The sequence below is a fragment of the Arachis stenosperma genome, chromosome 10 (genome assembly GCF_014773155.1).
Source record: "Arachis stenosperma cultivar V10309 chromosome 10, arast.V10309.gnm1.PFL2, whole genome shotgun sequence".
NCBI classification, from domain to species: domain Eukaryota; kingdom Viridiplantae; phylum Streptophyta; class Magnoliopsida; order Fabales; family Fabaceae; genus Arachis; species Arachis stenosperma.
Window position 1 is genome coordinate 2795624 of NC_080386.1, and position 17332 is coordinate 2812955.

General features: G+C 30.2%; 3 protein-coding genes across 4 annotated transcripts; 1 reads left to right on the forward strand and 2 right to left on the reverse strand.

Annotated features, from left to right (window-relative positions):
• The first annotated feature begins 1842 nt into the window (after positions 1–1842).
• On the forward strand, positions 1843–5157 carry LOC130954969 (uncharacterized). The gene is made up of 5 exons (XM_057881744.1): positions 1843–2071; positions 2869–2922; positions 3402–3505; positions 3991–4029; positions 4509–5157. Exons 1-5 carry the CDS (start codon positions 1996–1998, stop codon positions 4641–4643), a joined length of 408 nt encoding a protein of 135 aa, XP_057737727.1. The 5' UTR covers positions 1843–1995; the 3' UTR covers positions 4644–5157.
• An 822-nt stretch (positions 5158–5979) lies between these two features.
• On the reverse strand, positions 5980–7682 carry LOC130955676 (sphingolipid delta(4)-desaturase DES1-like). Its single transcript, XM_057882596.1, has 2 exons — positions 7402–7682; positions 5980–7057 (listed from the first exon to the last, which is right to left on the reverse strand). The coding sequence occupies exons 1-2, from the start codon at positions 7582–7584 to the stop codon at positions 6236–6238; spliced, it is 1005 nt and encodes a 334-aa protein (XP_057738579.1). The 5' UTR covers positions 7585–7682; the 3' UTR covers positions 5980–6235.
• A 1254-nt stretch (positions 7683–8936) lies between these two features.
• Positions 8937–11839, reverse strand: LOC130955674 (E3 ubiquitin-protein ligase AIRP2-like). Of its 2 annotated transcripts, XM_057882595.1 has the most exons (6): positions 11485–11839; positions 10534–10684; positions 10384–10450; positions 10057–10291; positions 9433–9644; positions 8937–9356 (listed from the first exon to the last, which is right to left on the reverse strand). In XM_057882595.1, exons 1-5 carry the CDS (start codon positions 11565–11567, stop codon positions 9434–9436), a joined length of 747 nt encoding a protein of 248 aa, XP_057738578.1. In that variant the 5' UTR covers positions 11568–11839; the 3' UTR covers positions 8937–9356; position 9433. The 2 variants fall into 2 exon arrangements, with proteins under 2 accessions (XP_057738578.1, XP_057738577.1); XM_057882594.1 differs by having other exon boundaries at positions 8938–9644.
• Between the last annotated feature and the right edge of the window lie 5493 nt (positions 11840–17332).

Genomic DNA, 17332 nt, shown 5'->3' on the forward strand with positions numbered 1-17332 from the left:
TACAAGGATGTAAAATTGATTAAACCTCATAAAATCTATGTCTAGTCGTCTAGGTACATTATTGATTATTCCTCAAAGACTCAAATGAAAAAGAATAGTTAAAAATTTTAACCTGCAGTAGCAGACCCAGTAATTTGAGACATATATTCATGAATTTGACAAATGTTTTTTATATTTGGTAAAAGATCATTTTTGTCGTCCGCATTATGCATGATTGTTTGCAGTGCCTTTAGATCAATTTTGAAGTAAACATTTATCTGGTTTGAAAGATATAATTTGTAGTAATTTAGATAAGATCAATTTATTTAATTAAAAAAATTCAAATTTAGATTCGTAAAGTGAATAAATAAATCTTATTTTATAAAATATTTATAAATTAATAATAATACTTAAATAAGATAAAATTATGTAATAAATAAAAAATATAATTTATTATCGTCATTGCTATATTATTCTTCTACTTCTTTTCTTTTATATTATGTCTTTTTCTTCTTCTTCCGCGTAATTTTTTTAATAATGTCGTCTTCTTTTGTCGTTTGATTTTTTTTCTTTATCTTCCATTATTATTATTGTTGTCTTCATTTCCTTCTCCTATATATGTTTAATAAAATTATTGAATAAAAAAAATTTGATACATAAGATAGAAATTTTTATATATAAGACTGAAAATTTTAAAAGACTACATGTCAAAAACATTAAAACACAATTAATAAAATAAGTATAATACAAAAATTTTGGTATATAATATAAAATTTTTTTAAAAATTATGTATTTAAAATATTAAAACTCAACTAACAACATAAATTTTTTTTAAGAATTATGTATTTAAAATATTAAAACTCAACTAACAAAAGGAACATATGTCTATAGCACTCATTCACACAACCAAAAAATATATTCGTTATAATTTTTTTTTACTTTATGCAAAATTTTTGTGCCGAAAAAGGATAAAGGAAAAGCAAAACGTGATGTGTACGTGCATTAATTTTTTGTTAAATTTATGTCAATTTGATTAGATTTATTATAAAAATACTTGTATATATAGTATTATTGTTAAAAATATTATAAATGATATTTTAATTTTTAGAAATTATTTTTAATATTGAGATGAAGATAATATTTTAGTTAAATATTGATATTTAAAGTGTATTATAATATTGTGAATGTGTAAAAAAGATATTCAACACGTATTTTGTATGTTAGTTGGAATAATATTGACATGTATTCAATATGCATTGATTCTCTACTTTTAAAATTCATTCATCTGTAATTATACCAAATAATTATATTTTTAACAAAAATATTAATATTTTTTTCATATAAAAAAATTAACCTTTATATTTAATAATAAAATAATAACTATACTAATTGAATAAAAATATGAAATTGAATTGAAAATAAATTCAAAATTGAATTCAATCTATAAAATTTACCAAAAATAAAATCCAGTCTAATTGAAATTAGTGCAACTTTGGTTGATTTTTCTTTTTAAATTACTGTTAAAATATATTAAGATCAATTAGTATTTATTAGAATTATTTAATCAATTAGTATTTAGGGTTTTATTTGAAATACAATAAAAAAATAAATATTATATTTTTAATAAGTAACAAAAAAAGAATTTATATTTAGTAAATGATTTATTCATTAAATCTAATTTTTTTTAGTAATATTTGAATAAATATTTAGAAAATTCAAAAAAAATTCAAAACAAAATTTGATTTTAGATTTTTTAATTTTTCAAAAAAATATGTCCTTCACAATAATTTTTTTTAGTCAATAATTTATTTGTTTTCGACTTAAAAGACTAAGGTCCCTACAAATTAAATTAAACTCATTGTGCTACCCTAAATGCCCTTATCCTCAGTCCCGAACCGATGGTACGGTAGGCATGTTTGGGATTTGAATTACGGAATTGCCTGGCGTGCTGTTTACTTTGGTGGCGCCTCTGTAATTGTGACTTTGTGTTGACGATTTGAAGAAAGAAGAAGAAAAATGATACCTCAGCAGTGGGCATCTCCATGTGGAAACCAATGCACCAATAAATACGCTGCCCTCACTCAAATTCCTTGTTTGTATCTCTTTTCTCTACTCATTCATATCTATTGAATTTGTTGTTTTTTGTTTCTTATTCTTTGATTTTTGGTGTTTGGTGTTTTAGCTCAATTGTTATGGACCGTTGCTTATTACTCCCCAATTAGAAATTAGAACAACCTTTTGGAATAAAAAATCTGGGATTTCTTTATTAAGATACCCTAAATGGATTCACTTATCATAGTGTCATACTCATAAGTAGTATCAGTAGAGTGATACAATCATATTCTTCAGTAATCAATATGGTTTCCTTAGATTATATTGGGGGTGGAAACTCAGGTGCAGTCGACTTCAAGTGAAGTTGATAGCTGAAAGCCGTTAGATGGTTTGACTGATTTGACTAAATTTTTATTTAACAGTTCTTAACTATCAACTTCACGTGAAATCGACTGTATCTAAGTTTCCACCTTATATTGGTGAGTTTCGATTTTGGAGGGAAAAGAAGGGGACCCAAGGGTTTGAACTTTGTGGTATAAAATAGACAAAGTTTTACCCGTCAAGCTCTTTCCTTCCCTCGAAAATCGAAATTCATATACACTTGGGGGAGCTAAAGTACCCCCATTCAATGCACTAATCGCGCCTCATTTTTGGATTGTTGGGATAATCTAGGACATTGTTCATTCATGTTATGCTTTTAGGAAATTCCCATCGAATGGACCGTTTTGTGACCTTATTATGGCTTTGCAAGTTTTCTGATGTATGCTTATTAATCAATTTGTTTGTTGTGTAAGTTTTGGTTCTCACATAGCGTAAGCATTGCTTGTGTTATTGTAGGGCGGGTATTCTGCAAAAAGGGTTGCGACTCGGATGGAGAAACGTGGGAGGAATGTGAGATCATTTTGCTGCATTATTAATTTTCGTTACGAATGGAAACATTGAAAAAATATTTTCTTCTCAAAATGTAGGCATTATTAATTGCAGTTCGTTGTGATTTTGCATCATACTAGCACAGTAGTGAATGTGCTTTTGTAATTTTCTATTCTTAATGTATTGTTTAAAAATAACTCTAAAATTTGTTTAGATTTAATTATCTAGGCTTTGCCTTTGGAATAAGTTAATATTGGACTTTGAATTAATTTTACAACAGCTAAACCACTTTGCAAAAAGAAGTAAGACTAGTGATAATTTATGCAATTGAAGTAACACAAAATGCATATAAACGGGCTGGGTCTTACCATACTTATGGGTTGCTTGATAATGCAATAAACGTTGATGTGAGAGTTTGGCATTTCAAACTCTGAATCTGTTTTGTCAATGGTGCAAGAACTAGGTTCTCATGTACAATTGATCGTGTATTTGTTAACCAGGTTTGGAGGATTGTAATCAAATGTGTTTCAAGGACCCTGTACTAAAGGACCAGCAGTGGAGTGCTTATATCGATCGTTCTCCTGGAGCTGCTAGTTATTCAGAGGTATTTTCTGTCTTGTCACATTTCAATATTCCATTTTAATGAACAATACCTGCAACTTGGTTGGATGCTGCTTTGGTATATTGTAACTGAGTTTTCCTTTGACGAGTTCTTTCACTTAATTTTTCTACACGTTTCATTGAAAATTCCAACAAATGTATGCAGGGAAAGGTGAATTTTCCCAATAGGAGGAAAGCCAAAAGTCTTTTGTAAATAGAAACTGCCAAGTGTCAATCAGTTAACTTGTAGCATTTTAATGGCTTAAAATTAATCATGGAATTGCTGTGTTTTCAAATTAATGATGGTGTATCCCTTCATGTACAGGACTGGGAAAGGTGAATTTTCCCAATAGGAGGAAAGCCAAAAGTCTTTTGTAAATAGAAACTGCCAAGTGTCAATCAGTTAACTTGTAGCATTTTAATGGCTTAAAATTAATCATGGAATTGCTGTGTTTTCAAATTAATGATGGTGTATCCCTTCATGTACAGGACTGTTTCCGTGCTTGTGTTTCTGGATGCGGTTATAAGGTCAGGTTGATTTAATAAACTAATCTTGGTTAAATTGTTATATTTCTACCTAGCCTCCCCTTCTTTCAGATAAAAGTAGGGTCCAATCTTGGTTAAATTGTTATATTTCTACCTAGCCTCCCCTTCTTTCAGATAAAAGTAGGGTCCTTAGGCTCAGAGAATCTTTTGAAAATGGGTTCTTTCTTTTATCTCGGTTTAACCTGATCTTTCTTCAGTAATAGTTAATTCTTTTCTTCCTCATTGTTTTTCTTATTATTTTATGTATTCAGCATAAAAGCTGTGAGAAACTGAATGTGTTATATCCCCTCTTCAAAAATCATTCAGTATCGTTTATAAAGATAAGATTGTAATTTAAATCCTCGAGATTTGGCCTGCATGATGTATCACTGATATTTTGTTTTCCAAATTGCTTTTAAGTAGTTTTTCCATACATCAACTTTTACATGTAATAATTTGATTTTATATCTTGCATGTGGCAGTTTGAGGTTGTAACAGAAGAGGTGGATAAAGTTTGTCCCAACAGACCACCCAAGCCTGCCCCAGTTCAGAAGCCGAAGCCACAACCCATAGAACCTGTTGACCCACCTGAAGAGATGCCTGGCATTTCTGCATAGTGGAAATTGATGAACAAACCTAACCATTCTTTTTATACTTACAAGATACATATTTGTAGGATTTTGTGTTTTGATCTTACATCCTACACCACATCAGCATGATTAAGGTTCTTTTTGGGGAAACAACATAAAATGCTTTTGCCCTTTTTACCTTAGAGATAGTAGAAGCTGAAAGCAAGGAATCCGGAAAATTTTGGTAGTTGGAACTGAGAACATGGTGAATGGCAGGAGGTTTATCTAAAGAACATTTTGGATTCTTTTTCATCTGGCCAAATGAATAGTAGATTTGCCTTTGCCACCATACTGGCATTTTCAATCTCCTAAATTGGTTACTTCCATTTCATATGTTATATATTAGCCCCTTTTGACAACACCATTGTTCACTTCTTATAGCAACTTGATCACTATTAATGGATTCTTCACTAGTGTGATTTGAATTTGGAAGAAACATGCATAAAAAGTTACTTAATTGGATCCTTATATGATCTTATTATTTTATGATAATTCACTTTGACTTCTTTTATTTATGTAATAACTTGCTGAATATAATGCCACTTTGCCTTCCCTAGCCATAACAATTCTTTCACGCCTTACCCCTCTTATAAGTTTCCTTCATATTTCAAGCATGACACAGGTTATGCAGCCCAATATGAAACTACCACTGGTAGTCTGGTATTTGGGTATTGCTTAAAAGTCTTGAATTCTATAAAGTAGCGTTTGTTTTGAAGTATTGGGATGGAGACTGGGAGATTGGAACTTAATATCATGTTTGTCGGCTCAGAGATTGATATTAAAATTTCAGTCTCTTGTTCTTAAAATTTTAGTATTTGAGTACCTCCAAAAGTAAGTATTGAAATTTTTAGGAACGGAGACTGAAATTTTAATAACATTTTATATGTAAAATGTCTTTATTTTAATTAATTAATTCTAACTTTATTCTTTGTGCAAATTAAATTAGAGCTTCATTCTTATTTTAATCTACCTCCCACTCTACACCAAACACAATACTGAGATTTATTTCAGTCTTTGTATCTCAGTCTCAGTCTCTCTTTCAAACGCGACCTAATAGGAAAGGTAGGGAATGATCCTACGCGACCTAATAGGAAAGGTAGGGAATGATCCTTCGTGGTCTTTATTATTTTAGACTTTCGCAGAGATAAAGGACCACGGCCAAGCCTCAACATCTATTGATACTGCTAGGCTTTGTTGTTGATATTGCTAGCTAATAGTTTGTTTAGGAATCACATTATTATGTTCAGTAATACACCTTTAAGGATTTAATAAAGGACCCCATGGAAAAATTTAATGACTAGAAGGACTTCTTAGTTTTAAGTCAATAAGAGGAATGATGCATTTCAGCTAAATTCTCAGCCACCAGAATAAAAGTCAAAATTGTAGTTATCCTTTATAACATTTTCTGCCAAGGATATGCCTTTTCTAGTTTTCTTGTCCATTAAATGGGACACAGGCAAACAAAACTGACTACTAGGGTAAACAAAAAAAATTTAATTCATGCTTCTATTACATGTAACATTATCAAAAGTGGATTCTTATGAAGAAAAACCCAGCAAATATGCTTGTCTGGGAAGAATCTATTCAGTTTTCTTGTTTAACTTTCTCTTCATTCGGCTGAAAGGTCCAACCGTTCTATCCATAATGTACATGTAGATGACCTGGCTCCAAGATTTGTAGCATTCTAGATTATCATAATACTCTGGTGCAATCTCCTTCACCTTGTGAAGCTTGTTTCCAGGGATTCTTGGAAAATCATGGTGTTCGTTATGGTAGCCAACATGCCAGGTGAAAAAGTTCAGAGGTCCATAGTAAGAGTATGTCTCTTGTTCCGGATGGAAGACATAGTGCTCTGAAATGAAGTGGCCGGAAATTGGATGCATCCCACCACCAACAAATGTGGAAAGTATCAGATATCCAAGGGATTTCCAGCTCCAGAAGTAAACCATTGCTGCATCAAGGGCTATCTGAACAGTGAAGTTAATGAATTCCCAGGTACCCGGAGGCTTCGGCTTGAGAAACAGTGGTCTGAGGGCATAAAAGAAGAGCTGTAAAAACACCCAAATGGTCTTTGCAAAAATATTCGTCACAACACGTCCTTCTGCGATGCTAGGGATATCCATATCAATGCCATCTACACCCTGGAAGCGGTGGTGCTCCAAGTGATACTTCTGGAAAGTTACAGACATCGGTACACCGATCGGGAGGTTGGCGAAAATTCCAAGCCATCGGTTTAAGCTAGGAGTTTGGAAGGCCAGATTGTGACTAAGCTCGTGGATTGCCAAGAAGAGGTTGTGGTTGAGAAATGAGCCAAAAAAGTATGCTACTGCCAATATCAACCACCAGCTGGAATCATAAAGCACAATGCCAGCACCAAGCTGAAGCGAAACCACCAGAGCGATCTGCAAGAACATAATTTCAACCACATTTAACACAATCAATAAACTTGCAGATGCAGAGAACCTTAATCATGCATACTGATCTATGGTCAAGAAAGAAACATGTAAGAAATGAAAATGTGTTTTGTTGCGGAATGCAGATATCATCGAATGGATCTATTAATTGCATGAATCATTCAATTGAAGCGGTTAATCGCATTTCATCTAACCTAATAATAAGAAGGAGTTTAGATCCAATGGTTCCTGAACAATGCAATATACAAATTGTAATCTCGGATCCACAGGAATAAACGAATCATAATAACGAAGAGAAGCAATGGCGCAATGAAAAGGGTAAAAGAAAGAACCTTGAAGAGAGAGGTGTAATCAGGGCCAAAAAGCTCCTTGATTTGAGGGTACTTGGAGAGGATCAAACGACGTCGTGAGGCATGGGGTTCGTCGGTGTATGACCAGAAGAAATCTCCGGCCATGACAACACCGTCCCGATCTACCAGTTCTCGTTGTTCTCTGCCGTCACCTCCTTTCCCCATTTTATTTTTATTTTTATTTAATTGTTTTTTGTGTTTTTTTGCGTATGAGATGTGATGTGAAAGTGTTATCTGTTTTATGTCGCTGTGTGAGTTTTTAGTTTATTGGATGAGAGACTCACACAGTCACACACCTCACATGGAAACCGAATAAACGCGACAAATATTTATTTGTTTGGGTAACCGTTACGGACACCGCACACACCCAAAATTAGAATAGGGATTCACCATTCACTGGTTATTATCGCTTTGACTCACCGTCTTCTTTGCTTTGCTTTGCTAATTCAACTCCTTCATTTTTGTCACTTGTCACACGTATTAGCCATTTTACTATTCTTAGCTTTAAACATGTCAGCCAAGCAAATTGAGATGCTTGAATTTGAATCATGAAACCGGTTCAACCGAATTGGAGCTGATTAGAAGATGGATAAGGACAGCACAAGACAGGCTGGATACACTTAGGTTACAGGTTTGAGCAAACTGTGGGCTTAAATTTCAAAACCAGAGCCCACTAAGCAGCTACTAACAATTCTTAAAAAGGTTGCTGTGCCTGTGAGTTCACGAGGGAGAATTAATTTGAATGTGATTAGTTGAAGAGTTGGAGCGCTGAACTTTGAGTGGCAAAAGAGAAGAGAATTAGTTGTTCTTGTGGTTGGAATATTAATAAATAAGAATAGGGAAAGTACAAGGAGCCAATGGAATATTTGTAATGTGTATAATGGAAGTTTATGGAACATTAGAGATATAACCATTAGTGTTACCTTTTTCCATCAGCTAAAATTTTTGAGATGAGTGATATCATGACATGGTATTAAAACGCTAGATCCAAAAGGTCAAGAATTCAATTTTTGGTAAACCTAAAAATCAATTTAAGCTTTCGGTTACACATTGTATAAATAGGCCATGCCAAAAGTATCCGACCGTTGGTTCTTTTGACACAAACCATCTTCTGTGGTTACAATTACCATTTTATTGCTATATAGGTACATTTATCGACATCTGTATTTTTCATGGGTATAAATAGTAATTTATTTTAATAAATGAAAAAAGAATTCCAACGAGAAGAAAAAATTAAAATTGAAATGAATCCCTGACCTATGAGTCATGTAATTCTTCATTTTAACATACGCAAATTAACTTGCTAAATTTTGGGAAAAGTAAACACGCAGGAGGTCAATATTTTAAAAAAAAATATAATTAGTACCAAGTTAAATATAAAATAAATATATTTTTTCCGAAATTTAGACTATTTTTTAAATAATTAAAACTTGTGGTTGATTAACCAAATCTAAAAGACAATTTTTTTTTCAAAAAAAAAGTATGAGCTATTGAGCTAATAATAGTTTATTTGGGCAATTTCTAAATTGAAAAGACTACATATAGTTTTCCCTTTAATGCTGTCATATAACATCATTCCACATTACATTTTTAGTGGGCAAGCAATGATAGATTCACCCACATTTTGCACAAAGTAAAAGATACTATCTTTGCTTTTGGGTTAAGAAGTATCTTTAGCATCATCAAGGTCCCTTAAATTCTTTGCCTTGCTTTTTGAGTGAAACTGAACTTAGCATCAGAAAATGCATCAAAGAGATCAACATTTAAACATGATTGATACAGGCAATGCAAATATCTTGTGAACAAAGTAATTCGATCGATCTGTACAATATGAATATACAAAATGGAGCTAGATACAATTTAGCATCTCAGCTTCCACCACCAACCCCATAGTAAACTCGGGTTGATGGATTCTTCTTCTGCCACACACTGCAACTCTATAACAATGAAAACTAAATTTATTATGCCATTAAGGTGAAAGGAAAACTACCCATCAAGAACAAGATCATTTACTTTATCTTAACTGAGAGTCGTAGGGGTCGAAAAGCGAGTCTGGAATGATCAAGGGCAACTTATCTATGTACATGAAAAGCCTCTTGATATCCTCCCTTGTCACTGTTTCCATGTCAACTACATCCCGGCTATCGGTAAATACCCAGAGATCGCACGAGTTCACTCTCTTCAGACTATCGCGACAAAAGGGGCACGATTGGGATCTTGTTCTCCTGAAAAACATGTCATAAATGAGATAGAGTGATTGATGCAGCTGCAGCAGCAACTCTTTAAGTTTGGTATGCAATTGCAAAAGAATGATCAATGTAAAGACCCAAAACACTAAGTAGATATATTATCATGTATCGAACCAAATTTCAATCGGATGATGATAATGGATATCTAAAATTGAAGACAATGTTTTTGATGAATCATATAAGAACATATTGCAAACAACTTAAGCACCAACATTGCAGTCAATATTTCCCTTCATTGCCTTCTTTCTCATAACAATATTCTAGTGCTAATCAACAACTAAGCATGAAAGCACCCTAAACACTGCCAAATAACATTCAACTGCAAAAATATATTGATGGAGAAGTACAAAGAATCATGATGCAGTAGCAACCAAGAAAGAGTGAGTACCATTCACGGTAACATTTCAGGCACATAGCATGGATGCAGTTAGGCAACACAATCTTACTATTCACTTCCATGCATATTCCACATTCTTCTTCTCTTTCAATGTCTATATCAGAATGTTGTTGATGATCCTCATCGTCTCTTTTTCGATACCTCTCCATACAAACAGCCTTCTGTTTCTTATCCTCTGAATCTGTAACCCCTTTCTGAAGTTGTAACAAAGACGGATAAATTACCGCTGATCAATGCAAAAACTCAACAAATCAGCTAAATTAACCGACACAAAGATGCAAAACAACTTATCATACAACAAAATAGAGGAACAAATACCATAGAATTCTCTAATGCTAGCTTTCCTTTCATGAGTAGACATGGTAGTTGTTCCATCCACATATACCTGCACCATGAGAAACATTTTTCAGCCTATCCCAATTTCTCAGCTCAATATGAAAAATCCCAATAACTAATCTATGTCTGTACCTTGTAAATTAGGATTCTTAACAAGCCAAGTGCTCCAGCAAGATTGCAATCTGCCCATTGCACCAAGAAAAGAAACAAGTGTGCAGCTGGACTGTATGACATTCTCATCTGAAGGCATGCACCATCACACTCCTTTGGAAACTCTGATGCCCTGCACATAAATAAAGTAATGAATTTTTGTCACAAACTGCCAATACACTCTCTATTTCAAAATATTTGACAATTTGGTCAAAGTGACACATTGAAAAATCAATGTATCTCAATGCACCACCTTGTCCAGATTAACAAACATTCTGAAATGGTGGTTGTAAATGAATGATATAAGCTGGAGACAAGGAACAAGACATATCCATATCCTTCTAAAAACCTATGAGTTACTAATTATTATTACCATTATAATTTTCAAAGTTTAGCAAGGGCATCATTAAGAACTTAAGAGTGTTACCATTATCTTCTATGAAGTATGAACAAACAACATCTAAAAGGATCATCACAACACAAGAGAGATAACTTCAACTGTCAAATGGTGAAATTGTGAATTGTCACACATGCCAATATTATTATTATTAACATCACAAAATGTTATCCTCAAAATCACATGTCACAGTTCTCTCTTTTAGTTTTATGGATAAGGCACATAATAAAAAAAAAACACTAACCTATAAAAGATTTGATAACTGAAAAAACAAAAACACATACAGGTGCGCGTTTTTATCACACGCAACCTAACAAAACATGAGGTGGAAAAATTTGACCACAGCCTTTTGAGTTTTGACAGAATCAGTGGTGGGGTTTCTGAAGAAACAAATAGAGAGAGAACAAGGCACACTGATTTTCGCTAATCAAAATCGAAAATCACTTCAACCATTAATTAACTGACAGGAATTTAGATGCACTCAATCAGAATTACATTTTCATGAGAGAGAGAGAGAGAGAGAGAGAGAGACTAACAGGGTATTGGCGTGCTGAATATCAGCTTCAAGGACTTTCAAGGAATCCTTGAAAGACCTTCGCATGGAAGTTCCTATGTACATTTTAAAGGCCTTTGCTTTTTCAATGGAAAACAAAAAGAACTCAGAAAAGGAATGAGGAAGAAGAGAAGAAGAATCAGACAGAAAGAGAGAAAGGAGTGAGACCCATAAAAAGGCAGCAACAAAGTTTCATACTTTATTGTTTGTATCACTTAATATTCTGATGGAAATTAGGAAGAAGAAGAAGAAGAAGAAGAAGAGTATTGAAGCTGAGGAGGAGTGGGGTTTCTCTGTCAGAGAGAGAGAGAGAGAGAGAGAGAGTATGAAGATGCTGATTGATTCTTCTTTGCCTTCTTCCTCCGCCTTCTATTCTCTTCTTCTGCTTTCCAAGGACACGTGTCTTCACCACACGCCCTCTCAAATTTACAACAAAATTTATTAATAATAATAATATGAAAATTCAGGTACAGTCGATTTCACGAACGGTTCTCAACTATCAAGTCACCCTTGAATTTCCACCTAATAATAAATGATAGAAAACTGGATGAAGTTAATAATTAAAAATAATTAAATAATTTAATAAATATAATTAAATAATAATTTAACAATTTTTAATTTTTAATTTACGTAAAAATATCTGTGCATGAATTATTAATATGTTCATTAATAATTTTAGAAGTCTTTGAAAAAAATTATATAAAAATTTTTCATTTTATTTATAAAAATATTAATAAAATTTAGAAATTAATAATTTGATTTAATAAGATATTATTAATTCTATTGAGATATAAAGATAAAAAATATGTAAATTAAATATAAATAAAATTTATAACATAAAAAAGAATTAACTAAAAAATTAAATTTATTTTATTTAATATTTATTAATTATTATAATAATTAATAATACTAAATAAAATAAATTTTAATTGTTTTTTATTCCCTAACATTACTGTTTATGTATTAAGTTAATCTAATACATATGAATCTATTTTATAGGTACTTTTCATTTAAACCAACAATTGATATAGGATTAAGTTGGAGATTCAATTATTACTTGATTATTAAGTGATTTAATTTTTTTTAGATAACTGTATTTTTTAAAGGAACTTCTTGAAATGAATGTCCTAAATTCCTGTAAATAAAAATACATGATTTCAAATTAGATTTGGATAAAGCTAAATTGTACTAATATAGTTTTGGATAAGTAGCAGTGATACTATTAAGTATTAAGGAAATAGGAAATAAATGAATATATAAGAGGGAATGTAATCATGCAAATCCGTGAATCTGACAGAGACCTTATCCGTGTTCGGATCTATTTTCATTGATTTGCCACTTTTGCCCTTTTGGTGTTTTACATTATTAATTTTTTGATAGCTTTTTCTTCACGCACCGTTGATGGCTCCGCACTCCATCAATTCACAATCTCCACATCGCCCTCTATTTTCTGTATTGGATTTGCATGTTGAATTTCATTTTAAAGAGTAAATTATAATTTTTTTATTTTTAAATAATTTTTTTATATTTATTTTTTATTCTATTTATAAAATTAATAATAAAAAATCACATTTTATTTTTTAAAATGAAATTTAAATTTTAAAAAATTTAAATTTTTCTACATTTGCCATTCTTTACCTTTTTTTCTATTTCACTAAAAATTTTATTAAATAAATTATTATTTGTACCTATAAAAAATATAAATATTGACCAATATACTCATATAAAAATAAAACGACAATTGTAACCACAGAAGATGATTTATGTGTATCAAAATTATCCTAACAAATCAATTACATAACCAATATTTAAATATTTTTAACACACAAAAACCATCTTCTATGATTATAATTATCATTTTATTTCTATATAAATACATTTATTAGCATCTATATTTTTTATGAATATAAATAGTAATTTATTCAATTCTATTACTATAAGGTAATACTCAATGATCAAGTTGTCTTTAATAATTGCAAAAATTAACAACATCATATTATTATATTGTGTTTATGTATTATACACTTTTTCTAGAAATACCGTTTATGTATTATATTGTTTAATTTTGGTAATTTCTATAAATAGCAGTAGGTAGAATATAATAGATTTTTTATTCTAATTTTATTTTTAGGTTTAAATTCTCTAACCTATCTTACTCTTCTCAACTCAACTTTATTAAATTTGACACACAAAAAATAATTCTCTGTGTTAACTTAATATTTTTTATTAATGAGTTACATAGAAAGTAAACTGAAAATTATTATATCTGACAAAAAAAATACTAAGATTAAGATATTATTATTATTATTATTATTATTATTATTATTATTATTATTATTATTTAATCACAATGAGAGAGAGAGAGAGTTGGTAGCAACAATGATTGTTTCTTATATATACTTCTGCTAACAACTGCGTTTATTAGAGCTAAGAAATTTCACAAATTTAGTATCAACTCTTCTATTTTAAATTTTTAATGCTTATCTAAATTGGGATATTCTGCAACCAATATATTAAGATAATATATTTGTACTAAAATAATCATTTCTGATAGATGATAAGGTAGACTTTTATTTCAATGTATTTATATATTTGTGCTTCTTTTTTTCACTTTTATACTACTATCCACTATTTGATTAAGAAGAATCAACTAACGTCTTAGCGGTTTAGGACAAATAATTAATGGTAAATTAAGATAGCATTCATCACGCTTTAAAGTTTCAATAATTATATGCGTCCCTTTTAAATTAATGCAATTCATGGCGAAGGTTAATACTATGCAGCTTGAAGGACATTCAAAATTCATATACACTATTCTTTCATTTTCGGTCACCAATTAATACTTCCTATGATTCATGATTGAAGCTAGAAAGGGAGCTCTTGCTTAATTTAATTTCACTTGGGTTGTACCAATAAAATATATGCAAATGATTGTACACCGAAATTAAGGAAATAAATGGTTTAGAGGCTCCAATGATTTTGTTGCCACACCAACAATCAACTCACCTAGTCGCAACGTTATTAATGATATGCTTATTACACTTTTTATTTTTAGAGATTAAATATTATTACTCTAATTTTATAGCAATTATTTGATATTTTTCGAAAATTAGAAAGTGAGTCATCTCTTATGTACTCTTGAATAATAAATTTAATTGGATATGTATTTAACAAAATAGTCACTTAGATCAAGACGCTTAAAACATCTTTTTTAAAAGATATTTTTTAGTAATTAAAATTCAATACATATAATTAATTAAACTGTATTATTTTTATCAAAATTAAATCAAACAAATTAATTTAGCCAAAAATTAATAAATTAAATCTTGAATCGATTTAAATTAATTATTTTTTTATAAAAAATAGCTATAATATTCCTATTATAAAAAAACGACTAAAATATCATTATATATATATATATATATATATATATATATATATTTTGAGAACTCTACATCTTAATTCTTTTTTTTTCTTTCTTTTTTTCTCTTTGTGTTATGGTAAAGTTAAGATTTAGGATTCTCAAAATTAATTATAAAAATATTTTAGTCATTTTCTATAATAAGAATATTGTAATTATTTTCTATAAAAAAAATAATTTAGCCCGATTTAAAAGTTGGTTTATCGATTTTTTGCCAAATTAATTTATTCGATCCAATTTTAATAAAAATAATACAGTTTAATCGATTACATACGTTAATTTTTAATTGATAAAAAATATCTTTTAAAAAAGACGTTTTAAGTATTTTTATTTAAGTGGCTCTTATTTAACAATTAACACGCAAAATAAGTTTTTTCATATATTGTATTTGAATATGAATATCCATGTTTGAACTAAATTCTAAATAATTAATTTATCGCATTATTCTCATTCTCACTGGACTATAAAACTTGTGAAATACATGCCTAATTTTAGAACATATTTAATGTATGTTCTAAAAGTTTATTTTTCTCCGATTTTAACAACTATATATTGGATACTTGGATTGATTAAATGTATAATTCTTTTTTTAAAGGTGTAAAATAGACATATTATACAAAAATATATGAAAAAATGTATAATTCTCTTTTTCAACCGATATAAGAGTTCACAAAATCTTATTATACATATAGTTTATATTAAAAATAAGATCTCTTAAATTGAAAACAATATTATTAATTTGAGTGTGTCAATATCCACTATGGTTTCATATATTGTCAATTTAGCTTAGACACCAAAAATATTATCAATATTTATTAGCATATACAACTAATGATTAGTAAAGATGACCATTGATTAAAGTGTTATAAACTATAGTTTTACCCTTTTTGACGTGACTTCATTGATATCGTTAGAAGCAAAGATTTGTTTAAACTTTAATTACCTTAAGTTATTGTCCGTGCTAAGTGTCAAATTAAAAGATGATTATTTAATAGGTTAAATAGTACTACAGCTTTTCTTTCATATAATTTTGCTTAATTCTGAAAAAATCTCCCTCACATTAAAATTTTAAATCAACTAAAAACTACAACACAATAGTATTATTCCTCAAGAATAAGGAAAATAGAAGGGTTATTAAAGGCAAAGCAAAAGGGTTTGGCGTATGGTGGGACTTGTGACTGATTAATCACCGTACAAGGACATGGAATAAAAATATCTTAGCCGGTGGGTTCATATTTGCAAAGAAAGATTAGGTCATTGAGAATTAAAAATATGATTTAAAATAACATAGGTGGTGTCCAACTCACGACTACACCTTTTTAAATGTTTAGTTTTTTGGTTTTATACGGTAATCTCTATGTCAAAAAATTAATTCGAATTTAAATTTTATTTAAGAATTTATTATTAATTAATAAATTATTATATCTATTTATTTAAATATATTAATAAATAAATTAATTACTAAACTAATCCAACTTTATTTTTTAACGTTTATGTAATGAAAAATGAACTCCTTTTGGATAAGGCCCTACAGGAGCTGCTTTGTCTTTTTTTTCCTTCTTTCTTTATATTTCATTTTGTCTCGTTCTATTATTATAATTTCATTAATTTGTGTTGTCTTATTTTCGGTGGTGTCCCCTTTATGGTGTGCTATTGTTTCGAAGGAGAGGCAAAGTAGCAAACTTTATCTGGTTCTTTTTATTTTCTTAGGATTTTTAAAATAATATTTACAAAATTTAAAGTGTATATGATTTGTATTTTTAAAATAAATTTTATTGTTTATTTTCATCCCATATTTTTTTTATAAAATTCTAAAGGTAAAAAATACTAAAATAAAAATATATAACCTAATCTTAACTTTTTGGTGTACATATAACCCTAATCTTAATAGCTTAGAGAATTCAAGAGACAAAAGTAATTGCGACTCTTGCATAGGCATGGCCACTTTTAGCCGAACCTTTTTTCTTGATGAATAGAATGGGCTTCTTTGTGATAAATGGGCTGGGCTTATTCCTTACCCAGGTTGTACTATTGGCATGGCAAAGAGTTTAGAAATAGTTTCAAGGACAAGACCACAAAAAAAACGAGGAAAAAAAGACTACGAAGTACAACAAATTAATGAGAGGCACAAAAATTGCATGATGGTGTGCAAGGTGCTGGGGTGGCCTATTAGGTAAAATGGAATTAAATTCTAGAATTTAGATGTTTAATAAAATTTTGCATCATTACTGTTACGTTGGGTAACCGGAGATTAATGGGTTAGACTTGTTAGGTTGGCCCAAACATCTGAAGGAGGAGGTCTCTGACTAGGTTCGTGTCAGGGAGCCGTTGTCCGACTTGTGTATATGAAGGAATGGGGGGTGGCACTTGCAAAGACATTCTGATGCCTAAGTCAGCAAGTGGCTAAGCA